The sequence below is a fragment of the Eschrichtius robustus genome, chromosome 20 (genome assembly GCF_028021215.1).
Source record: "Eschrichtius robustus isolate mEscRob2 chromosome 20, mEscRob2.pri, whole genome shotgun sequence".
NCBI lineage: Eukaryota > Metazoa > Chordata > Mammalia > Artiodactyla > Eschrichtiidae > Eschrichtius > Eschrichtius robustus.
The window spans coordinates 45,087,353-45,113,349 of NC_090843.1; the positions used below are offsets into that span (position 1 = coordinate 45,087,353).

Below are 25,997 nucleotides of genomic sequence, written 5' to 3' on the forward strand. Positions count from 1 at the left end.
ATGGAGTAATCCTAAACTTCTATCTTAATTAGACCATACTTTATCTCTCCAGATCAAAGATCAAAAAAATAAAAAAAGAAATGGACACCAAGAGGCTCTTCTTCTCATGGTTTAAACATGTTCATTTTCTGCTCTACATTTCTAGCTTAAAAAACCATACATAATGGTCACACACATTACCCACCCCCACCCTCCCTTTAACTCTCCTGATAGAGCTCTGGTTGGCTCAGGTGCACACACCAGCTCAAACTCACCTGTTTGGATGAGATGTGGGCAGCATGAACTGGAATTCCACCACGCAGGTGTTGTCCTTAAGCTGGCGGTGTTGTACACTGTTAAGTTCATAGGCAATATAAGCCCTTCGAACATACACCTGGTTAAAAAGTAATCCTCAGTAAATACACTTTAAAAACAGAAACTAAGAGATGGTTAGCCCAGGAAAAAGACAGTCCTGAAAAGAGGTGTCTGATGCAGAAGAAGGTGGTCTGTGGTGACAAGTCCCAAAGCCCCATACATACATACCTTGCGTAATTAATAAAGCTGGAGTCTTAAAACTATACCCATGACTATAAATGGAAACAAAGCTACCCTTCCTCTGCTGGACACCTCTAGGTGTGCTATAAACCCTTCACACTGACCTAAATTCGAGAGAAGGTTTGATCAGTTAGCACAAGAGTATACAGAACCATGACTATTAACTCATTACACATGATGATTTCAACAGAAGATAACAGCAAACAGGGAGAGGGACTTCCCTGGTGGCACAGTGGTTAAGAATCCGCCTGCCAAGGCAGGGGACGTGGGTTCGAGCCCTGGTCTGGAAAGATCCCACATGCCGCGGAGCAACTAAGCCCGTGCACCACAACTACTGAGCCTGTGCTCTAGAGCCCGCGAGCCACAACTACTGAAGCCCATGCTCCGCAACAAGAGAAGCCACCGCAATAAGAAGCCCGCGCACCGCAGCGAAGAGTAGCCTCACGCAATGCCCGCGCACAGCAACAAAGACCCAACACAGCCATAAATTAATTATTTAATTAATTAATTTTTTAAAAAAGCAAACAGGGAGAAAAATGAGAGGTGCTGATTCTGGGCTACCTGAGGAGTGAAGACAGAAGACAGAAACAGTTGAAGTACAGTCTAACTCTTTCACTATCTTGTATCTTTGTTCTGTTTTCCCACTGGCCCAAATCGATTTTACAGTGTTTATATCCCCCAAATCCTAGGCAAAATCAGGAAGGCATAATTTGACATATAATATCTCAGATACACTAACTTGACTCAAAGAAACAGCAACAGGCTACGTCTCAGGAAAACCCATCAGTCCAACCTCATGTACTTCACAGCTAATTTGCCATGCACATAAAATGAGACACATCAGCATGTGAGGTACGTCAGGAAACTTTGCATTAAACGGCATAAAAGCACTGTAGAACACTTAGATATTTTCAAATTTTGATATTTACTGAGTAGCATACATTACAGTCTCCCCACAGAATACAAATAAAAAGTAACCCAAAAGAGCTCGCAAAGGACTGTAGTGGTATCATATCACGTAAAATCATTGAAGACACTCCTTTTCCTCATCTTCAAAAAAACATCTACTTGGCAACTTTACAGCAGTATTTGGGGCCTGCAATTTTTGTGCTTAATGAGGTAGTGTGCTATAGTGGAAACAGAAAAGTCATGAGTCAGATTGACCTGGGTTCAAATGCAAACTCTTCCACTTACTATCCATGTGAATTTGGGCAAGTCACTTAACCTCTCAGAGGCTCACTTTCTTCTACTTCATGAAGTAATTGTAGGATTAAATGAGAAAAATAAAGCACCTAAAACACAGTTCATTAAATGTTATTACTTTCCTTCTCATGCCAAAATAGTTCATAAGAACTACTTGACAATTCAGAATATAACTAAAATCCATTTTATTTGGCCCAAATCACAAAATGGTACTGTTCTGATCAGCCACATATTTTTTCACTTATTGTGTTGACAGGGAACCCTAATCATTATGAAATGGAAGAATTCAAATACCTGGTAAGTAGAATTGAAAAATGCTAGCAGCTATTTTCCTGTGATTGGAGCCCAGAAACTGGTGATTAGTTGAGTTGACACACTTGAGTAAAAGCAAGACCATTTGTTTCAGAGGAAAAGAGGAAGGTTCTCTACTCTTGAGAACCAACGTTAAGGCCAAAGAAAAAGGACTGATAACAATAGCCAAATGGACAAAAGGAGTCAAGCCAGAAACTGAGGAAAAGGTCATGTCACGTTACTGTGAGAACCTGCCTCCAGAGCTGCCATCCTCACGACCTGGTTGCTGTGATAGAAGAAGTTTGGTAGGACATCGAAAATTGACGTTTCGGACAAGATGAGTTTCTGGAAGGTACAAAGACAAGCTTAAACCATTACATCCATAAGAGAACAATTCCAATGGACAATATTTAGCATTTGAAGCATTTAGTGAAACTTAAGAATTTTGTCTATGAAGGTCATGTACGATCTTACCTTCTCTCTGCCTCAGCTTCCTCAGCTACAAAATGGGGAAAATAAGAATACCTATCCTCACAGGGCTGTTGAAGAGTTAATATACGTAAAATTCTTAGACTAATGCATTAACAGTGGATTAATTATATGCTAATATAAGTGTTTATGGCTATTATTATCCTTTCTGACACATATCCGTACTTAACTTTTAATATATTGTCTCACTAACTCCACTATGGTAAGCCATAGATTTGAACCCTCTATTTCAACTATGAACCAAATAGACAAAAACATCCTTCCCCCCTCTTTAGTTTCCCCAGAACGAAATCTGACAGAAACCCTGAAGATTCCCTTGCCTAGGGATAATAATATTATCATTATTTCCAAGTAGAAAAATAGAAAGTCATTCCTGACAAAATGGTGTTGTTTAAAAAATAATAGTCAAGGTTCTTTGAATTAGCTGTAAAATTAGCCAATATTCTTTTATAAAATTGGCTCTGTATGAAGCTTAATAGTAAGCATTAAAATAAAATTAAATGATTATTTAAGTAGCTTTGCCTGTAGAAGACTAACAACTACCTATTTATACATCTGATTCAAATATCAGAAATCAACCAGTGCTAGCACTTCATTCTGTCCTAGAATACCTTCTAGATAAAAGCACAAGAGGTGAAGACTTCATTAGGACACTTCTATCAAGGCAGGCCTATTCAATTTTTAAGCTAAGCCACAATTCTAACAGCATTTTATGAAAAAAAAAAAAAAAATAAGTATAACACATTTTAGGAATTCAAGGTATGAAACTTCATTACACAGAAAATCAAAATTGACTGACTGATTACTTAAACTATGCTTGGGAATAAAGGGGACAAGAGTGCAGAGTGGCAGAAAAGGGCTATAATGTATACCTGCAGGTTCTCAATGCAAAACTGATGCCCGTACATGTCAATAGCTGATAGGAAGATAGACTCTACTTGGTTATGGCGAAGCTCATATGATGGCAAATGGGAGGCAATAAGAACCTAGAGTGAGAGCAAAATAAAAGGCGTAAGTTCCTGAGGGAGTGATTATTCTAGGCTCCTATTAGGCAGCTCTGATACAAAAGCAATAAATATAAATCTGTAAGTGCAGGCATCAAAGATAAAACAGAGACCAAGTAAAACAACTTCTGGGCCCTGTAACATAAAGCCAATGCCACCAAATACTGCATCTCAGTTGACTCTCACCATGATTTGCTTGTGAGCAATTTCCCATGGGGGCAGAGGAAGGGGAGGGAGAAAAAACAGCTTCAATCAAGTTCCATCAGTGCATGTGATTTACCATTGCAGAGCTGCTCGTCCTGGGGACTGCATGAGTAGCTGTTAATTGGGAATCAGGTCTGGCAGGGAACAGCTGTGGGGAAGGTGGATGCAGCAGAGCTAGCCTTTTGCAACTCTGAAGGGGAAAGACTAGGAAAAGCTGCTCCGACAGTCCAGGTACTCAGTACCAAGGAGAAGGTGTCAGGATGTGACACCAATGCATGTGACGGGCAGGGAGAGTGAAAGCAGTGTCACAAACAAACAGGGACACGGTAGGACCTGAATACCCTCAGCAGGTCACTGAGAGGTTCAATAACTTTGAGTAATTCAGTGACATGGATACAATTGTAGAGAAAGCAGAAGGTCACTGAACAGCTTCAAATGCTGCTTCCTTGTCGACGCCCGTGCGCTGGAACACAAAGGGAGTGCCAACTCCTGGCTTCCCTGCTGAAACCTTTTGGAATGGAAATGAAGACTACAGGGTGAAACTGGGCTGCTCTGGGGTTGTGCTGATTGCTAGCACCTAAGATTCATTTCATTATCTTCTTGCTTTCCACACTTGATTTTTTCCTATACGCTTAAAAGTTTTCACCTGCTTCTAAGCTCCCTGTGGAAAGTAAGAAATATTAAACCTATTGCTTTCCCTCAGTTTCCTTTCCTCCACGTGACCCTGGTTTACTAGGAAGGGTAGGGAATAATAACAGGATTTTATAATGGGGAGAGGGCTTTTATTTTTTTAATTCATTTTTATTGGAGTATAGTTGCTTTACAATGTTGTGTTAGCTTCTAGAGGGCTCTTGTTTTAAAGAAACTTAACGTTAATCTTTTCCTTTCTCTTTAAAAAACATATACCACGTGAGAATGTTTGTTCTGAGGGCAATGAGACATACATGGGAAATTGTATGACCTTTGGAAGGTGCTGGAGGAAGAGCTCATTGCATCCAGGACTGCCCAGTCTATGAAAACCATCCATTCCTCCCTCCGGACAGCCAACACACGTCCTTACCTGGCGTGCTCGGAGCGCCACCTTAGCATTGGTGGTCTTACTGAGTTGAGTTAGCTCCGTGAGGATATTCAGCAGCTCGTCAGTGAGAGTGGGGTCCCGGCCACACAACTGATCCTAATTGTTAATGTGACAAAGAACATACATATCCATGTTAAAAAGAACTGAGGTGGAGAGAACTTTGAAATGGGAAAAGGGAATAAAAACAAAGTAAACAGAGCTAGATTACTAAGATGCAAATGTCCTGTTACCTTTATCCTAAACAGTGTAGTAAAGAGATCCCAGAGGGGTACTTCCCTGGCGGTCCAGTGGTTAAGACTCCACGATTCCAATACAGGGGGCGCGGGTTCAATCCCTGGTCAGGGAACTAAGATCTCACATGCCGCAGGGCCAAAAAAAAAATTAAAAAAAAAAAAAAAAAAAGAGAGAGAGAGATCCCAGAGGAAGCTGCTGCCAAGGAGAAGCCCAAATTCCTCAGCCATTCAGATTCTAAATTCCTAATGTATTTCTTTATAAATCAACACTAGACTTTAAACATGCAATAGAAATCATTAGAGACCATTAAAAGGGGTCAAGGGATTCTGGGTAAGAAATAACAAAGGATGTCTCAAAGTTTTAAGAGGTTTTAAATAATATAGGGACTAAAAGCTTTCCTGTTCCCTCTCCCAACTTTTGGAAAGAAGGCAGAATAAGGCAAAAGGAAACACTCCTGGTGGTTTTCATTCCACAAACCAAATGTTCAGCATCCCAGTAGGGTGCAAAACAGAAACATAAGCACAAATTATTCATTTATAAACACACGCTAAATAAAAACACCATCTCATATTCTGACAATTCTATACCCCAAATCATTTATCCTCTTGCTGTACCAAGAATCATTCCATGATACCTAAACATGGTGAATCCTTAGATGGGTTAGAGGGAAAAACCAAGCTCCTACTATACAATCCATGGTGTAATTCAGACTTCGGTCCTTTGTCTCCAAAAAATTGAAAACTTTTAAGGAAAAAAACTCTGTCATATTTTGGGAAAAATATTTCTTCTCCAGGGCAGTATCAGTTTATTCTCTAAATTCATCCATTATCCATGTAATTCTCATCTAAGCTGAAAAAACTGCAGATGCACTTTTATAAATGTCCTTTTTGAAATTTACAGAGCTATCTGTAATAGTAGTTCTTAAATACCACATCGCATAGTTCCCTCTACTTGGAGTTTGAAATAACTGCCTTTATATTTTAGTGAATTTTTATTCTCCCCCACCCCACTATTGAATAGGACATGAAAGACAACCAGATCCCAAAAGGCTTCCTGTTGCTGCCTTTTAATCTTTCTCCTTCCTGGATTATCAGCCTTTTTCTTGAGCAATCTCCATTTCATCTTTAACCCTCCCCGTCTCAGGGATACTACTTACAGTCCTTTACCAGTGCAGTACAAATAGAAGTGTGGGGCTTTTGGCTTTGGGGGCAAATATACATTCCCCCAAACGCTTTTTCTACAACCCCCTACCACTTTCCACATCACAGGGTAAACAGTTTTGGAGTACTCAACACTGGTATGCTGGAAAGACAGCTTCTCAAACATTTTAAAGCAGGAAATACTTTCCGGTTCCCCAATCCACAACCAGAGGTGTGCTCCAGAGTCGTAAACCACATGATGGTATTTATAGTTAAGGAAGTGCAAGTATTGTTTTCACCTGTTTAACGCAGGCGAGTCACTCATCTGAGTGGAAGAAGAAAGTGATTATAAATCCAGGGCTCGGCTGAGCACGTAGTCACAGACTGAAGGACCTATTCCTCCCATCCCGGGGAAAAAGCAAAGAGGAGGGAGAAAATGCAACCAAGTCTCATCTTTTATTGAGAACTTATGAGCAAAATAGAATTTTAATAAAATCACCAGCAGCGCACCACAACGAAGAGTAGGCCCAGCTCGCCGCAACTAGAGAAAAGCCCGCCTGCAGCAACAAAGATCCAATGCAGCCAAAAATAAATATAGTTTAAAAAAAAGAAAAGAAATGGGATGATGATATATATATATAAAAAAAAAAAAATCAAATCAAATCACCAGCGACAAGGCCATAACAAGACAGAAGGAAAGAATAGGTAGATAACTGTGGGTAGGGAAACCATGATAAGCTTTTCCTACCTAAATCCCTCTTTACCTAATGTTCCTAATAGAGAAAATATACTCTTTTCTGAGGTACTTACTTCAGTCATCAGAATGGACCCATTGAGAGGTTCAAAAACCTAAGAGATGTCCTGGGTAATAGAACTCAGCTGCTCTGCAAATAGTCAGACTAAAGTCTCAACATTAACAGCAAAAGCCAACACAACAAAATAAGAACACTAGCCACCTTACCCAACCTATATCAGATGTGATATGGACTGGTTTCCCTTGAAAGGAAACCCAGGTTTACCTTTTGAGATTAAATTAAAATAAATAAATAAGTAAGTAAGTAAATAAATAAATAAATAAAAATGGAGTTACCATCTTGCCTAACTACTGATCACATTCTAACTAAAACACACACACACACACAACTACTTAAAAAAAAAAACTTTTTCATTTCATCCTTCCATTATGAGAGGGAGGGAGTGAGAAAGTGGGTAGAGAAGCTTCTTTTCTGTAAGAAAAGTGAACTATGGAGACTAGAAAAAATAATAGGGAAGTAATTACTCGTTCACGATCACCAACTGACAATCCTCCTGGACTCCTTGTGATAAAGTACAGAAACCTAACCTTTTTGACATGTGAAATATCAAACACAGTATGAATAAACCACTACTTCCATTAAATTATCCTGACTTGGAAATTTCCCATTCAAATATTATTTTCTCTATTGTCATCATTAGTACTTAGGAAAAGATGTGCAATACAAAATTGTGTGTAGTGTAACCTTCTCAACCCTCTCCTGTCCTTGACCTGAACACACTGTTCAAGTTGTGAAAGAAACCACCAGGGATGGAAGATGATTCCATTCATCAGAACCACCCACCCTAAGATACTAGCATCCAAGAGGAAGTTTACAGCCCTCTGGCCTAGAGACAGATGTCCTTTGGGCAACTGGACAGCCCAACATCACCGTCTAACTCTGGTGAACATTTTGTAACAGTAACATTAAATGGTGATGGTGTCAGCCTATGTTTCCTCAGTGTCTAGAGGCAGGTTCATTTAATGAGCCCAAACCTCCTGATTTGGGGATTACCTGCATAAATCTGCAAGCCAAAGTGAAAATTATTCAATAATGGTTAAGATTGGTACCACACAGTTATTTCTTGTTTTCATTCTTAACCTAGATGGGCTAACCACAAGGACTAGTTCAGATTTGCAGAAATATAACAAGCACGCTTCAGCGTCAAAACCGTGGCCAAAGTTATGTAGCTGACTGCCAGGAGAGCCCAGTATAGCCAACTCGATCTTAGCATCCTAAGATTTGAAGGCAATTCAAAACGAAAAGAATGTGACGTAATGGGTAATATTCTCAAGACATTAACTACTGTTCAGCTGGATGAGGCACCAATCCCAGTATCAAAAACGGACTGGCAGCTTCTTCCAGTCACAGCTAGAATTTCTGACCTTCCAAGGATGTTGTGGGACAGGTTAAACAAGAAATGTTAATATAACCCTTATTCAGTAAACCTGGGTTTACTGGGACTTTTCTCCATTATTTATACGTTGAACAAAATTATTTGCAGTTATGTTGGGAGGAAAAAGGAAGGGGCTGATAGGCATTTTATTTATTTATTTATTTAATTTATTTTTGGCTGTGCTAGGTCTTCGCTGCTGTGCGCGGGCTTTCTCTAGCTGCGGCGAGCGGGGCTACTCTTCGTTGTGGTGCGCCAGCTTCTCACCGCGGTGGCTTTTCTTGTTGTGGAGCACGGGCCCTAGGCACGCAGGCTTCAGTAGTTGTGGCACGCGAGCTCAGTAGTTGTGGCGCGCGGGCCCTAGAGCACAGGCTCAGTAGTTGTGGCGTACGGGCTTAGTTGCTCCACGGCATGTAGGATCTTCCCGGACCAAGGCTAGAACCCGTGTCCCCTGCACTGGCAGGCGGATTCTTAACCACTGCGCCACCAGGGAAGCCCCTGATAGGCACTTTAAATGCTCTCTGTCTGAACCAAATCAGAGGCTCACAGGCACAGCATCACTCCTAAGAAAGCATGGATTATACTACATTCGTGTGGACCACACCAGAAATAAGACAGAAGTAGTGAGGGGAAGACCACTCAGAATCAAGGTGGCTATAGGATACATACTTTGCCATCTAGACAGCTGTGAGAATGTTGATACTTTTTATTGACACAAAATTGCTCAATTTGGCTAAAGAGTCCCTTAAATATCTCTTAAGTAAACTTAAACAATGTTCTAAGCTTTTTCCTATAAAATTAAGAAATAAGAAGAACTTTCAAAAAATAAACTTACTGACTTTGTTTTCAATGTGGCACAATGTTCCTCCAAATAGAGAAAACTTGATAGGACTTTAACATTTTACTTGACATTTTGCTCTCCAGATACAGCAAAAGATTAGAAGAAATTTGCTAGAGAGTCTATGAGGCAAGTTACCAGTAGGCAAGTTATGCTAACACCCGGAGGGGAGGAAGGCTTCCTCGGAGCAGCCCATATCCTGCAACACTGATTCACAGAAGCCTGATTTTCTTGATTCCCTCCCCCTAGGTTCCAAAGCCCCAGAAATCATCATCTAGTTCAGCAAAGCACGCCATCAACAGTCCCACTTCTAGAAAGCAGAGATTGGAATGCTGGGCACATAACATTGATCCGGAAGCCAAGGTAAGCAAAGAAAGGGGAACCAGCAGAGAACACAGCCGGGGGAATCGAATGCTACCATATCCAGTTGTTATCCATAAAAGAGAGTAAGAACTACAGAAAGAGTAATCCAAACAACTAAAATGGCTTTTCCCAGCTACCACCATTAATGCAGATGTGGGGTGGAGGACCTGACCGTCGCCAAAGAAGGCAGATCAGAAAGGAGCACTTTTCCAGCCTGCATTCCTGCTCCCTAAGTCACTGCTAGCTGGCCCTCAGCTCAAGCATAGCAGTTAACTTCTTGATTTCCAAATCTCTGAGATGAGGGCAAAATAACTGATATTTCAAATGCAATTGAATGATATAAAAGCCTAGAGATGTTTACGAAGTTTTCCTTTGTTTTTTAAAGATAAATGTGAAATGCCAAAATAAAGAAAAGGACAAATCCATCTTTCTGGTTCACATCTTCAACCTTCCTCCTCCTCCTCCCCTCCCTCCTCCCCCTCATCCCTCCCCTTCCCCTCCCTCCTCCCCCTCATCCCTCCCCTTCCCCTCCCTCCTCCCTCCTTCCCTCTCCCCCTCCCCCTCCCCATCCTATTCATCTAAACCCAAACACTAACAAACAGCTCTTTTCTCCGAGAGCTCAGCCTGTTGGAAAGCAAGTTTGGGTACTATCCATGCAGGTAAGAAGTAATCGGGATGACAAGGTGGGGAAAAAAAAGAACAGCAGCAAGTCAGAGTCCCATTGGCGTCTGCCTGTCCTGACTGGCAAAAGCAGAAAGCAAAGCCTCAAACCAGTTCTCTGACAGGGCCCAACGCCCCTGCAGCACCCCCCGTGTAATTACACACTTGAGTGACTGGACTCTGAAGAAAATTGAAGGCCTGAGCTCCGAACAGCTGCCATTTTCTCTCTCCATCACACCAGCGTGATTACTTGAGAAATGAACAGCCCCAGCTCAAAGCTACTCCAGAATTCTCAGAGGAAATATGGCTCCGTGTTCCAATAATGAGATTCTTAAGGCAAGCGTTACTTACAATCACTCCGCAAAAGGAGCAAGCCGAGCCCCTATATCTTACAAATTAGAATTTAAGAAACCCAGCGACAGTCTTGGACGATCATTACTCTTCTGCAGCTCCAAGGATTCTGGACTTTGGTCTATTTTTAGTGCATAAAAACTGTTAAGTCCTTAAAAAGGTAATCATAATAAAGTGAAAACTCACCGTAACTAGCTTCCTAAAAAGGCAAATTTTACTCCATTTTAGGTCCAAACTGACAGATTTTTCCACACCCTCATCATTACCCTTTTCTGCCAGAAAGTCTTGGCTTTACCCAAATGAGAATTAGCAATCCTTTTGTCAAAATTTAAGGAAAAAAATCTAATTAGTCAGAGATTTCTTCCCTTTTCTGATCGAGAAAAAGAAAATCAGCAGGTTGCCATAGATAATATCACTTCTTTGCCGAAACCTATCACTTGGAGAAGTTGAAATATTACATTGCGCTGTTATTGTTTTCTCCTTTCAAATGCATTTTCTGGCTTCCCCACCATCTAGCCATTCTAGGGTAGCAAAGGTAATGAACTCTCCCTGTGATTACATATTTTTTTAAGTGGCTATTCTAAAAAATGTTATATCCTTGAGAGTTAGCCAGGTAGGCAGATAACTGAGTGAGTGGCACTGCTGTTAACCAAGATGTGAGGTAGATAGTTTCCCTTCATTCCGAACCATGAAATAAAAAACAGCAGTGGGGATTTATAGTTTTTTTTTTTCCTCCAAGAAGAAATGGGGGAATTAAGGTACCAAGAATGCCAATTCCACAAAGGGACAAGGAAGAAAAGCACAGGAGCAAAAAAGGTCCTATAGTCTCCAAAAAACACAAACATGCAGCAGCAAGGAAATTAATTGCTCGTGGGGTAGAGGGGCTCTAAGAATAGTCCTGTTGTCCTCTGATTCCTAGAATTAACTCAACCAGAAAAACCGAGGAGTAGAGAACTTACACATCATCTTTAAAAATCCTTAAGTCCACAAAAATTCTACCCACTGGTCACATGTACATCAGTCCTATTCACGTTTACTAGTCTCACCTCTCCTCCCCGCTTTCTACTGACTCTCGTTATTACTAGGTTATGGGGACAAAAGCATGTATCTACTACCAATGCAATAATCCAAGCTTAGATGCCCATGTAGGTGAAACAGAAAGGGACCACGGAAGATGAGGAATACATTTAAATTTCTTTGGTGGGGGAGGAGCAGTACTACGTTTCCAGCAGTTGTTTTTTGGTATTCAGTTTTGGATGTGAGAGCATTCGTGGAACAGACAAGCGTTATAAGAGAAAAGTACGCTGGCTAGATAAGAATAAATTTTACGGCTACTGTCACTAGTGACAAGAGGAATGAGGAAGCATGGGGCATCTCTAAGTAGAGTGAAGAGATGTGAGTTCCCATGTAAGATTATATGCACAATTGGCAGAACAGTCCTTTTCTGACTGGGGCAGGTTCCTTCAGGTCAAGGACAAAGACAGATAGGAGAAACTGTTAATCTACAACCAAAGCCCCACTCACCCCACAATCACAAAAGACTGGAGCTTCTCCTCTGGCCACAGCCGTCCCAAGGAGAAATGCTTGTTTCGTATCACCAGCCATCCTTACAGGTCCTGAAAAATGGTACTCACGATAAGCATTGTGACCAGAAGATTCTTCTTGGTGACTTGAGCGTGAGAGAAGATGTAGTTCAGTACAGTGTTCATGTCACTCTTGTTCTCCTCCCGAAGGGCGAACACGCATTTGTCATAGTGACCTGCAAGCAGCAAAAAGAAGTAGTCCTCACCCATGTATGAATGTTCACGTTTACATGCTATTTGTTTTCTAATGTCTCTACTTAGAAAACTGGTAAGAAGTGAGAGGAAATACCGTAAGAATTTTCTTACGTGGATTTGTATAGAATTGGCAGTGTTGTTTAGTAAAAGCAACCCTAGGCTAGGAGTCAGGCAATCTGGTGTTAAGACCTGGGCTCAAAGCCTAGCTCTGTTACCAATTCACTGTATGCTCCTGGGCAAATCTCTAAGCCTTATTTTCATTAAAAAAAATTCTGACAGATCGGGGAAGGGTGCGTCTTACTGAGGGGTTGGGGATAAGCCCAACCCCCTACCCTGACTCTAAACTCTCTTATTTAGCTTCCTGGAGCGATTTCCTTAGAAGAGAGGGTTCGGCTGCTTAAAAAGAAACGTCAGTACCATTAAACCCCAGCTAGAGATTCTGGTTCCATGTCTTGTCTGACTCACTGAAAATGTTTCACCCTAACTAGGAGGAACAGTTTTAGCTCAAAAATAAAACACCAAACTTATCAATGTCCACCAGAAGGATGGCTGCTACCTCTGGAATCAACATTTTCCCCTGGAAGTCCATGAAGCAGCTAAGCAATGCCTAGGAACTCCAAATCCAAACTAAGGCATAGATCAGGGAGAACCTTGCATTAAGTCAAAAGGTCTGTAGGGAGAGTACAGTTATGTATATTTTCATTGGCCTTTCACAAGGCCACCAGGGGCAGGTTAGTTCTGCCTAGCAGAGTTATGTTTTGCAACAGAAGCATAAGCTTCGGGTATACTGTAGTGATATCTACCATGGGATACAAGTAATATTCAGTTCTTTAAAAACAGCTTACCTCAGAATTAAATTTCCAAGCAAAGGAGAATTAGTGTTTGAATAGTCTCAAGGGTCAGGATTTTATGAAAATAGTAAAGGATTATCACCTTACTTCAGCCTGCAGGTTAGGTTACAAACCAAAACAGTGGCATTCAAACTGCATTACCATGGATTCCTCAAATACTGAATACAATCAACCAAGGCAACTCTGCTTTTATCTATCTGAAATATTAGAGATTGACATAAGATTTCTTTTCAAAATAAAACTAAACATATTTGAAAAACAGTGGACTACAATATTTAGAGAGCTGCCAATATCATAAAAGACCCACTTAGAACAAAATGGAAGCCGTTTAAAAATTGCTTGTCCTATATAAATTCATATTTCTCCTGACCAAAACTTAGCTTTGAAGTGACAACAGAAATATATCTTGGTAACAGAAATTACCAGAACTGGGGGAAATAAAAAGAATATTTATCCAAGGAGAGGCAGTGGAGACACTAAGCAGGAAGAAAGCAATGATACCAAGTGCCTCTTTTTAAAAACTTTTTATTGTGAAGTATACACACAGAAGAAGAAATAAACACCCAAGTGACTACCATCTATCTTAACAGAACATTTTTAGTATCTTTGAAGGATCCAATGTGCTCCTCCTCAAAAACAACCACTAAGCTGAATTTTATGTTAATCATTCTTTTGCTCTTCTTTACATTTATCACAAATGTATATACATAGTTTCATTTTTCCTGTTTTCAACTTGATAACAATGGAATCATTGTGTATGGATCATTCTGTAACTTGTTTCTTTCCCTCACCATTATGTTTTTGAGATTCATCTTTTGTTCATGTGTGGACCTTGGTTCATCCGTTTTCACTGCTGTAGAGTAATCCATTGCAGGAATATACTAGAATTCAATTATCTACTCTACTTGCGTATATTTGGGTTGTTTCCAGTCTTTTTTGCTATTCATGAATAACACTGCCACAAACAGTACTGTATATGTGTCCTTAATAAACATGTGTAAAAGTTTCTCTAGAGTATATCATCTAAAAGTGAAATTGCTAGGTTGAAGAGTATAAATAAGGTCAACTCCATTAGGTACTGACAAACTGTTTTCCAAAGTGGTTGTACCAATTTGCATTTCTGCTTACAGAAGTGGTGGAAGATGATGTGAAATTCAAATTTTTGCCAATCTTACTGTGGTTTTGGTTCACATTTCTCTAATTAGTAATAAGACTGAACATCTTTTCATGAGTTTGTGGATTATTTATGCTTCCTCTTTGGTGAATTATCTTTTTATATCTTTTGCCCATTTTTCTATTAGGTTGTCTTTTACTTATTGATTCAAAGCAGTGCTCTGTAGATTACAGATACTAATCCTTTTTTAATTGTTATGATTTGTAAATATTTTTCTTCCACATTGTGGCTTGTATTTTCAGTCTTTTTATGGTATCTTTTCACTAACAAAAGTTCTTAAGTGAGGTCAAATTATTTATCCTTTTCCTTTATAGTTTGTACTGGCTGGTCTTTTTTTTTTTAAGTTACTAGTAATTTAAAAAATATATTTATTTATTTATTTGGCTGCACCCAGTCTTAGTTGCGGCACGTGGGATCTTCGTTACCGGCATGCAGGATCTTGGTTGCAGCATGCGGGATCTAGTTCCCTGACCAGGGATGGAACCCGGGCCCCCTGCATTGGGAGTGCGGAGTCTTAGCCACTGGACCACCAGGGAAATCCCTGTACTTACTGGTCTTATATGACAAAATCTTCTCTGCCCTGAGGTCATAAGGATGTTCTCCTAAAAATTTAGTAGCTTTGCCTCTTTAGTACATGTTTAAGTTTTCAATTCATCTGGAATTGATTTTTGTGTGTATCGTCTAGGTTAGGGATCTTTTTTTTTTTTGGCAAATGAATAATCCATTGTCCCAGCATCATTTATTGAAAAGTCTATCCTTTCCTCATGATTTACAATACCTGCTCTGCTGTAAAGTAAGTTTTCATATATGCTTGCGTCTGCTTCTCGGTTAATAGACCCAGTGTTCCATTGTTCTATTAATCTGCCCCTACAACAATATCACTATCTCTTCATTAATACGGCTTTATATTAAAATTTGATATTTAACCGGACAAATACCTCCACAGTGTATTTCTTTGGAAGAATCTTGGTTACCTTTCCTTTCACGTAAATTATAGAATTAGCTTGACAAATTCCACAAAAATACACGAGTAAGATTTTTATCGGAATGTCAATGAATCTACAGATGAATTCAGGGAGAATCAACACTTTGCAAATATATATTCCGATCTAAGGCCATGATATTTATGTAGATCTTCTTTATTATTTTTACTGATTATAATTTTTCTCCAAAAGAGGTTGCACGTTTTTTGTTAGACTTATTCCTTAGAATTTCATATTTTGTGCTGCTATTTTAAACGGAATATTTTCCTAAACTGCTCTTCTAAATGATTGTTCCACTATAAAATTTGAATTTTGTATATTGACTTGGGTACCCAGCAACTCTGTTAGATTTTAAATAATTCTAATAATAAATATGTGGATTTTTTGAGGCTTTCTAGGTAGACCTCGTATCGTATCTAATAGTGGCTGATTTATTTCCTTACTCCTTTCTAATCCTCATACCTTTTCATTCTTTTTCTTGTCTTACTGCACTGGCTGGGATATCCAGTATGATGCTGAATAGCAGTAATGATAGCATGTGTCGTTGTCTTATTCCTAATCTTAAAGAGAATGCTTTCAACATCTTACCACTATGTATGATGCATCCTATAGATTTTTTTGTAGGAGAACTTTACATGATAAAAAGTTCCATCTCATTCTTAGTTGGCTAAGAATTTATCATGAATGCATATTAAATTTTGTCAGATACTTTTATCATCCATATCTTAAGATGATGGCCATGTTTTTTCCTGTTTTAGTCTATTACATGATAAATGACATTAATCGGTTTTTCAAATATTAATCAAGCTTGCACTAGTGGGATAAAGCCAACTTGGTTGTGATCTATTATTTCACACATTGCTGCATTTAGTTTGCAGTATTTACTTGAGTATTTCTCCTTGTCATGAGTGGGAGAGTCATCCTTTAAGGATTGGAAAAGGGAGCAAGACTGATAAAAGAAAATATTAGGTAATCTTTCAAATTCTGTGGTGTTTCACTGCCATCTTGTGGCAGAAACCAGTATCACCAGTATGTAGCTTTAAAATCTTAGCCAGGGTGATTTAGTCAGAGACTTTGTACATCATTTAGTGAAGTTCTACAGAGAGAGCCAGGGATAAATTCCACCTAACTGATACACTGAAAAGCACTGGAAAATCTGAGCCTTTTTCAGAGGCCTGTGGTTTAATCCATGGATCAGCTGCTGAGAGGCAAGCTCTTCGGATAGGGTTTCTCAATTTCAGCCTGGTCGTGACTCAACCAGCTCTCACTGTACGAGGTCAAGAAGATGCCAATCTTCTGCTAGAAAAATTTTCCCAGCCCTCTCCCAGAAGCACACTGGATTCACAATCTCATCAAGCTGTTTTGTTGTTGTTCTTTCTTTGGCGCTAGTGAGATATAGAGGTTTAATTTTTAAGGGACTGGGGAAAGGAGGAAGAGTTTGTTAATGTCAAGTGTTAGTGACAGGATGGACCGGCTCAGCTGTTGCTCAGTCCTCGAGGGAAATGTTCCCAGATACAGAGTCCTCAGGAAGGAACTTACCGTTCTGGAATTGCGTCTCTACTCGCAGGTACTGCCGCAGCAGGTCCATCACCACAGCCTTCATGTGGCCTCGGATACCACTGCGGTACCTGGGCAAACAGAAAAAGTCCCCGCTGAAAATCCTGACAGGCTAACACTGTTAAATAACAGACTATTACATAATAAACCCAGAGCCCAGATTTACTAGACTTTCTACTGAACTGCTTTCCTTCTAATATTAGGACAGGACAGGAGGTAGCCTAGAATCAACGAACCAGATCAATTTAAATTCAAGCCTAAAAGAAATATGGCTACAGACAAGATTTTTTTTTTCTTATAAAGGAATCAAGAAAAAAAGAGAGCAAAACAAAACCAAAAACCACTTGATAGCCCTACCTACCAACACCCTGGTTCAGTCCCCATTGCTAAGTTGAAACGATCACCACACCCTTGAAATGGTTAAGGGGTATCTGAAAAGTTTATGAATATCTTAAAGTTGAAAATGTCCTGTGAAGGTTCATTTAATCCAACAGTTGAGTCCATAAGCTAAGGAGAATAAATGTCAAATGGGGCCCTATGCCAGAAGAAAAATTAGGAGTTTCATGGAAATTGCAAGGAAAAAGAAAACGATGAGATTTCTGTGCCTTAATAACTGACAGAAAGATGCAGAATAAAGTCATCAGAAACACTGAGTATGAGAGCTAGCTCACGATTCTAAGATATTTAGTAGATATAACATATTTTCTAAGATAGAGGTGCTTTCTAATTTCTCTAAGTCAAACCTGAAGTAAACCTCTTTGTGACTACTTAGAAGAAAGGAAGGTATGGGGATGTGCAGGTCTGGGAATCTGGATTTCCACGTAACTACCTCTGCACCAGCTGGACAATGCTCTGAGTGTTCATGAAGAAGACTTCCCGTTCAGATTTCCGGTTCAATGTAGCTGCATGGCTATCTAGGATGTTGGCAATCTAAAGTATAAGAAAGGGAAAAAAAATGAAGCCCAGCCCAGTAAAGGGACCCAATGCATTAGCCTGCATAGCATCAACACTAGGAAGCTTCTTAATTATTAACATGACAGTTTCTTTCACATGTTGAGAGTAGCTGCAAGTTACCTGGTATAGTTTAGGGGCTCATTCACGATAAATAAGAAAGCAAAGGGTAATAAGTATGCTGCTGAGATAGTAAGGAAGTCTCTGATGATAGAACTACAAATATCCGCCTACTTTAAATGCACAAAAATACTTCTAATTAAGGCACAGCCCCAAGAACAAAACTCTATGGGATACATGGCCAATATGCTTTCCTCTTAACCACAGATACTTTACATTTCACACACAGTACTTACCTTATTGAGCTTGTATCATGAAGCAGTTTTGTAAAGGGCACAATGTTTAAAACTTCAAAAGCACAACATCCAGACAGTAAGGAGGATCCAAACAGGAAGGAATCCTACAACATGAACTCTAGCATGGGCAGCCAGTAGAAAATGACAGTGTTACTCTATAAATACCTGCTGGCTGGGAAACTGACAGAGGACTGATGTGATGTTGCTAGCATACTGCGCCATTTCCTTCTTGATAGACTTCTCCACATTGGGGGGGATACGACCAGACACACTGGTCATGATATCTTGCAGTTCTAGGAGAGGCAAGGAGGGATCTCGGAGGGTCTTCATCAACCGTTCAACCCAGTCTTTTACCTGAGAAGAAGGAAATAATAAAATAGGAACCAGACAAAATTAACACAATCCCCCAAATAAAATAATATATCTGAATTCACTACCATATAGTACAGGTGTACTGTGCTTTATTGTGCGTTGCTTTATTGTACTTCGCAAATACTGCATTTTTTACAAATTTCAATTTGTAAAACCCTGTGTTGAGCACCATTTTTCCAACAGCATTTGCTCACTTCATGTCTCTGTGTCACATTTTGGTAATTCTTGCACTGTTTCAAACCCTCCACCAGCAAAAAGATTACAACTCAATGAAGGCTCAGATGATGGTTAGCATTTATTAGAAACAGAGCATTTTTTAATTTAGGCATGTACATTTTTTTAGACATAATGCTATTGCACACTTAATAGACTACAGTATAGTGTAAACATCACTTTTCTATGCACTGGGAAGCCAAAAAATTCATGTGACTTGCTTTCTTGTAATACATGCTTTATTGCGGTGGTCTGGAACTAAACCCACAACATCTCCGAGGTATGCCTGTACTTACTTTGAAATTGCAATATAAGCACCTAACACTGTCCTTATTATCTGGTTTAAATCCCAATTAAATGCGAAGTCAATAACAGAAATAAGAAGCAGGATTTAAAGACTTCAAATCCCACTAATGGTGGGAGAGTTAATGGTGGGAGAGCTAATGGTGGGAGAGTTTCGGATCAAACAGCTTTCTTTTTCTCCCTCTTAAAAAAAAAATCCTTACATGACTTTTAAACTATCTTAGAGAACAGGTACCCTATTATGTATACGCCTTCCCCCACACCACCTCCCCAAGAAAAGTGATTCATACCCTGCTGCTAAAGAAAGGATCTGGAAGGCAGTATCCATTCATCACGTTGACCAAATTATCCAGGACATAGTGGAATACTCGATGGAGCTTCTCGCCTCTGAGTGCTGTGCTCTGGATCCGTGGCAGACTGCCTGTGTGAAGCTCAGCCTGTCGATCCCAATGAGAGATCAAGTCATCCACCACCTTCTATTCAGGGTACAAACACACCACTGCAACTTAGATTCATCATGCAAAATCAAGACTCCCCTTCACCATACCCAGCTACAAGGAGAGAAGTCAACGGAGGAAACATCATAAGGAAAATCACGGAATCTTAGTATCATAATAACTCTTACAAATTCTAGTTCCATAATACCAAAGGCACACATACAAGCCATAAGATCAGGCTAAAAAGCTTAAGGAAAAACTGGAAAACCAAGGACTGAACTCACTTGCCTTTCCAAACTACTGTTACCATGTAATCTGCTCTTGGAGAGCAATATTAAAAGTATCTTCCTACTCACCTGCTGGACCTTGCTGGGGTTGTCCAGCTGCATTTTGGCTATTACACAGCCCGGGTCAAGAGCTGCTCCAGGCCGCTTGACATAATGGATACAGCCAGACTCTGCAGCTGTTAAGGTCATCACCATCTTCATGACCTACAGTGAAAAATAAAATCTCTTAGGACCTAGCTTTAGGGATTAATGACAGCTACTGACACTTCCCCTTTCTATTTTCTACTTCCTTTCTGTTACTCTTGAGTCCTAGTCAATCCCAGCCAACTCTTGTCCCACCTTCCTTCCCATGGCCCGGAAGCCCAATCACCACCCTGACCTCGATCTCAGCATAGCACTGGCCAGCAAACACATGGCCTCCATCCTCCACAATGTACTGGATTAACTTCCCAGCAGAAGGTGAGCGCAACACCGAAGGGTCATTTTCCTTCTCAAACACACAGGTTTTGTTGCCAATCGTGATGCGATACCTAGGAGATAAGTGGGAGTATGTAAGTCAATAAAGCACCTCAAGTTGTAAAAGATAATGGTAGGATAATGTCAATCTTAAAAAAAAACCTGAAAACTTCATTCTACACACACACACACAGCATTTATTGGATTCTTTTTTTTAAAAAAAAATTTATTTATTTGTTTATTTATTTGGTTGCGCTGGGTCTTAGTTGCGGCTCACGGGCTCCTATAGTTGCAGCTCGCTGGCTCCTCAGTTGCGGCATGCATGTGGGATCTAGTTCCCTGACCAGGGATCCAACCCGGGCCCCCTGCATTGGGAGCGTGGAGTCTTAACCACTGCGCCACCAGGGAAGTCCCTTGCATCTTTGTTTACAATGCCAAATAACCCAAATTTCCCTCAGTAAGGGTCAGATTAAATAAATTATGATACATCCATATAATGGAATAATATACGACCATTAAAAAGAATAGGTACCTCCATCAAGGAAAAAATAAAATGAAGGTGATGCTGATGTAATAGCTACCATTTTTTGAACTCTTACTATATCACAGACAATGTTCTACAACCTTTCCATGTGTTAATTCAGTTAATTACCACAGCCACACTGCATGATTGGTGTTGAACAGTATGAAATATGTTAAAGGAAAAAATAAGGTACAGAACTAAATGTTATTTTTATTTGTGAATATATTTAAAAGAAAAACAGTATGTACATATATGTAACTTGTATATACATACAAAATTTCTGCAAAAACATATGAGACTGTTAACAGTGGTAGCATATAAAAAGGGGAATTTATTTTTCATTGTCTGCCCGCACAGGAGCGGCAGAGAGACAATTTTTTTAAATTAATTAATTCATTAATTCATTCATTCGTTCATTTATTTATTGATTTATTTATGGCTGCATTGGGTCTTTGTTGCTGAGCGCGGGCTTTCTCTAGTTGCGGCGAGTGGGAGCTGCTCTTCGTTGTGGTACGCGGTCTTCTCATTGCCAGGGCTTCTCTTCTTGCGGAGCATGGGCTTTAGGCATGCAGGCTTCAGTAGTTGTAGCATGCGGGGTTCAGTAGTTGTGGCTCGCAGGTTCTAGAGCGCAGGCTTAGAAGTTGTGGCACACGGGCTTAGTTGCTCCGCAGCATGTGGGATCTTCCAGGACCAGGGCTCGAACCTGTGTCCCCTGCATTGGCAGGCGGATTCTTAACCACTGTGCCACCAGGGAAGCCCAGAGACAATGTTTTTAATTATAAATACTTCTTAATACTCTTGAAATTTTTGTTAAGTGCATGTACTATTTTTTTTTAATTAGAATAGAATCCACAAAAAGACCTTGAAAAATCCCAAGAGTTAGTGACTACTGAGAGTAAAGATTGATACAATGACCAGCAAATGGACCTTAAACAGCCACTCACCTATCCACCTCCTCCTTCATGTACGTGGTATAACTGCTGCCATCATAGGACAAGAGCAGTCCTCCGTCACTCAGCCGATGCACATCTACTTCCACACACGAGCCATTCATGATCACCACGTAGGAGTTCGGGGACTGTCGAGTCACCTGGAGGAAATGAGAACCCGAAGAGACAAGTCAGTGTGTCCCTTCCAAGGGGAGTCCCAGACAAAATTTCAGTATCTCAGAGATCTAGGTAAGAAAGCTCTGCCAGAGAGAAAGGAAATTCATGGCACTGGTGCTCTGAACACTAGTGTCTGTGGGCATGGCTCAGCCTTGCTGCAAGCAAAGAGGGGGGACCTTAGATGCATCTCCCTGCTCTGGTTGCTCTCTGTCTCCTTTATCTCTTGGCTGCATATGTGAAATTAAGCAACAGCTAAAACATTTTCAGAGAATCATAAAATACTGCTTTGACACAAGGCTACTGACACTAATAATGATTATAATTTCACTAACACCCAGCCCTGCAGTAAACCAAACTTTCCCCCCATCTCTTGACCTAAAGGAAGCAAGTTGACAAAGAGAGAGGCAAAAAGTACAACGTTGGCTTCAGTGGGGTTCAGCATACCTTCAGTACATACTTGACTCCCTCATAGATAAGTTCAACATCTACTGTATTCAGAAGTGTATGAGCAGAAAGGACTTGACCCCTGAAAGAACAACAATGTGAGAGACACTTCTAGAAAGTTCTAAAAGTTTACAAGGGAATCTCAAAGGTTATCAGTTATAGCATTTCCTGGAATATTAAGACTGAAAACAACCTAAAGGACCATCAGTAAGGCACTGATATATAAATTACAAAAAAGCCATATAATGGAATATTATGCAGCCATTAAAAAAGAAAGATGAAGCCCTTTATGCACTAACATGAAATACCCTCTAAAATACACTGTTAAATGAAAAAAGCAAGTGAAATTGTGTAGGACAGCTTCAGAGTATGCTACCACTTGTGTTTAAAAAAAAATAGGTGGTAGGAAGAAACAAATATTACATATATATGCTTATATAACTTACCATATGTCTGAAAGATTACAGAAAAAAACTGGTAACGTGGGTTGACTACAGGGAGGGAAACTGGGTGGCGAGGGAACAGAGGTAAGAAGGAGACCTTTCACTACATACCTTTTTGTGCCTTTCGAATTTTAAACCATGTGAATATATTACCTGTTCTTAAAAATAAATAAAATTAAAACATAAAAAAGGAGAAAAGCTCCAGTGCAATCTACCCCTATCAACTGAATTTTATTTGAGGTCTTAAAAAAAAAAGGCAGCAGGCCATGGCTGGGTGGAGGGGGAAAGGGAAGGACATTGCCAAGGAAGGAAAGAAACACTATCAAGAAAGACTTTGATAATAGTTAAAGGAGGGAGTAAAAATGCAAGTGAGGCAAGTTGTTAATAATGGGTGAATCTGGACAAAGAATACATAGAAGTTGTTTGTATTATTTACGCAATTCTTCTATAAGTCCGAAATCATTTCAAAACACAAGTTTTAAAAATAAATTTAAAGTAACGTTAAAAAGGTAAGGGGAGCTCGTAGAGGAGAGGTTACGTGTGACACATCTGTACACCAGTAGGGAAACCATTTAACTAGGTTAGAGATTGCACGTTGAAGAATAGAAATGAGTATGACTCAAGTGGTAAAAAGGTGCCATAGTATATAGGGAGTTGGAAGTCACTCTGAGGGATTTAGATCTGATACAGAAGGGAAATGTGATGAAGGTTTTAGCGCATAAGTGTAACACAGTGAAAGATTTTCATGGTAAGACTTGAACAACTGAAATCTCAGTTCAATTTTTAAAAGTTTGTTTCTTTTCTTCCTTTCAGATACCTCAAAATGGAGCTGATGTAAGTCTAACAACACAGAAAGAATTAAAGTGCCTGTGATTAAAGTGCTATAAAGTGATTAGCCTTGTGGACAATTCCGCCAGGGACTCAAAGGCAGAGCTCAGTCTTCAGAACCAGTGTTGGAAATGAGTTTAGCCCCACACATACTTAAAAGACTCATGAGGTCATCTTGAATATCAGCCTCAATTATTAATTCCTGAAATTTTACAGGTCATATATGAAATATTCAGGGTTCCTTGCTAGAGTAAAACACCAGATTTTCATCACCAGGGCTTGGAGAGATTTGATGCTTGTACAGAACAGAATGTTTACTTCAGCTGGACTCCAGTTTTTAAAAAGCAACTTATTCTAACTGTGGTATAAACCAATTTCTAGAATCTGCCCTTAGAGCCCCAAAATCATTTGCCATAAACTCCTACATCCCTTCTCTCCCCTGCCTCCATGGTCAGTGAATAACAAGTAGCACTCACAAGCTGCCAGGAACAGAGAGAAGAATAAATTGGGCCTCTGAACTTCAGTCCTGTACTCAGGACCACTAGTTAGCTTGCACAGACTATGAGAAGCAAAGCCTACCTCTCTAAGGAGTGAAGGAAGTTGGAGATGCTATTCCGCAGGCTCACATCTGCCACGTGGAGAGCCCCACACACAACTCCCAACATGGTGTCAGGTCGCTCTGCCTGAAAAGACGGAAAAGAGGGCAGATCAAAAGCAGGGTCAGTTGGCACCATGGCCCCTCAATTTAAATCAGGCTCAAATGTGCTGTGAAGAATCAGCTACCATTGAGAGTCTCCATCCTTATTGTCCAACTGACTTTTTTTTTAACATTTACTCTTTTTTTTTAAAGTATTTTTAAAAATTTTTATTTATTTTATTTATTGATTTTTGGCTGCATTGGGTCTTCATTGCTGCACGTGGGCTTTCTCTAGTTGAGGTGAGCAGAGGCTACTCTTCATTGTGGTGCGCGGGCTTCTCATTGTGGTGGCTTCTCTTGTTGCAGAGCACGGGCTCTAGGCATGTAGGCTTCAGTAGTTGAGGTACGCAGGCTCAGTAGTTGTGGTGCGCAGGCTCAGTAGCTGTGGCTCGCGGGCCCTAGAGTGCAGGCTCAGTAGTTGTGGCACACGGGCTTAGTTGCTCCGCGGCATGTAAGATCTTCCTGGATCAGGGCTCGAACCCGTGTCCCCTGCACTGGCAGGCGGATTCTTAACCACTGTGCTAGCAGCCCCCAACTGATTTTTGAGACAAAAACACATTTATTTTTAGAATCTGAATAGAGGCCTCATTTGAATAGAGATGAAAAACACCTTTCCCTCCACCCTCCCTAAGATTTCCACTGAGCCAATCAAAGAGTAGCTCAAAAACAAGCTTTTGTCACAAATAAACTTAAAAAGGTGCAAAGATTTGGCTACTGATAATCTCAAAGAAAAATGGTGTGGAACCAAAATTTGGACCTCCAGCTAATTTACATGAATCTAACAATTTTATACAAAATCTTGAGTAATTTACATTAGCCCAGCAATTCAGGAACAAAGGGTAACTTCTGTTGATTAAAATGAGGCCCCTCTCATCAGTGCTTGGTAGATAGATATAAAAGTTGGTAACTCTGAACCAGATTTAACATCAAGTGAGGAAAGAGCAAGTATTTCAATCCCTGCGTGCCTCTCTTCAAATATACCCTTGGAAGTAATACTACAACCTATAAAGTGACTGTGTAACACAGGCACAAGAACTCTTACAGTGCTAAAATCACACTGACGCCTAGATTTTTCCACATAGGCCGAGAACGATTTAGATTAGAATCAAATAAATTTTATCTAGCAGCATGGACTGATCACACCACAAGCCTATAAAAACCCAATCCCAGAAGCTGTTTGTGTAAGTGCAGAAATACACACCTGTACTTTTTCTGCTATCAGTCTGTCCAGCCAGCCAGTGTCAATTCTATTCATCTGAAAGCTTTCAGTCTCCAACAATTTGATCAGGTATTCAACTGTAGTTCGAAAGTCGCCCCGGATAGATAGTTCCTTCAAAGCTACCACCATGTTTCTGGGAGAAGGATAGAAGCAGCTCTGTTTCAGCAACAAATGTTTTAGTGTTTTTCAATCATTTTCAAGAATCGTTTCATTCCTTTAGAGTTTCAGGAGGCGGGGGAGAGAGACAGACAGTTCCAAGAACAAATGAGGGTGCAGATATATATGTGCTCATTCCAGATAGAATTTTCAAGAAGTCAGCAAACTTACGAGTCTGACTAATATTACCATAAGAGCATCAGCAGATCACATATATTTCATTACACAGAATACAGAATAAATTATCTGCAAACCACCCAGTTTTCACTGTTCCCATCATTCCATTCA

General features: G+C 40.1%; 1 protein-coding gene across 6 annotated transcripts in view; it reads right to left on the minus strand.

The window, feature by feature from the left end:
* Positions 1-25,997, minus strand: part of ACACA (acetyl-CoA carboxylase alpha) — a 268,183-nt gene that overhangs the window by 124,055 nt on the left and 118,131 nt on the right. For all 6 annotated transcript variants that reach the window (XM_068529919.1, XM_068529921.1, XM_068529920.1 and 3 more), the window contains 15 exons: positions 25,536-25,686; positions 24,217-24,320; positions 22,367-22,448; positions 21,761-21,906; positions 20,217-20,367; positions 19,907-20,041; positions 19,404-19,550; positions 18,391-18,579; positions 17,748-17,848; positions 16,901-16,989; positions 12,210-12,334; positions 4,786-4,899; positions 3,390-3,503; positions 2,284-2,373; positions 255-373 (listed from right to left, as the gene is read on the minus strand). In XM_068529919.1, the coding sequence (XP_068386020.1) occupies positions 255-373; positions 2,284-2,373; positions 3,390-3,503; positions 4,786-4,899; positions 12,210-12,334; positions 16,901-16,989; positions 17,748-17,848; positions 18,391-18,579; positions 19,404-19,550; positions 19,907-20,041; positions 20,217-20,367; positions 21,761-21,906; positions 22,367-22,448; positions 24,217-24,320; positions 25,536-25,686 (1,857 nt within the window). The remainder of the gene's footprint in view (positions 1-254; positions 374-2,283; positions 2,374-3,389; positions 3,504-4,785; positions 4,900-12,209; positions 12,335-16,900; positions 16,990-17,747; positions 17,849-18,390; positions 18,580-19,403; positions 19,551-19,906; positions 20,042-20,216; positions 20,368-21,760; positions 21,907-22,366; positions 22,449-24,216; positions 24,321-25,535; positions 25,687-25,997) is intronic.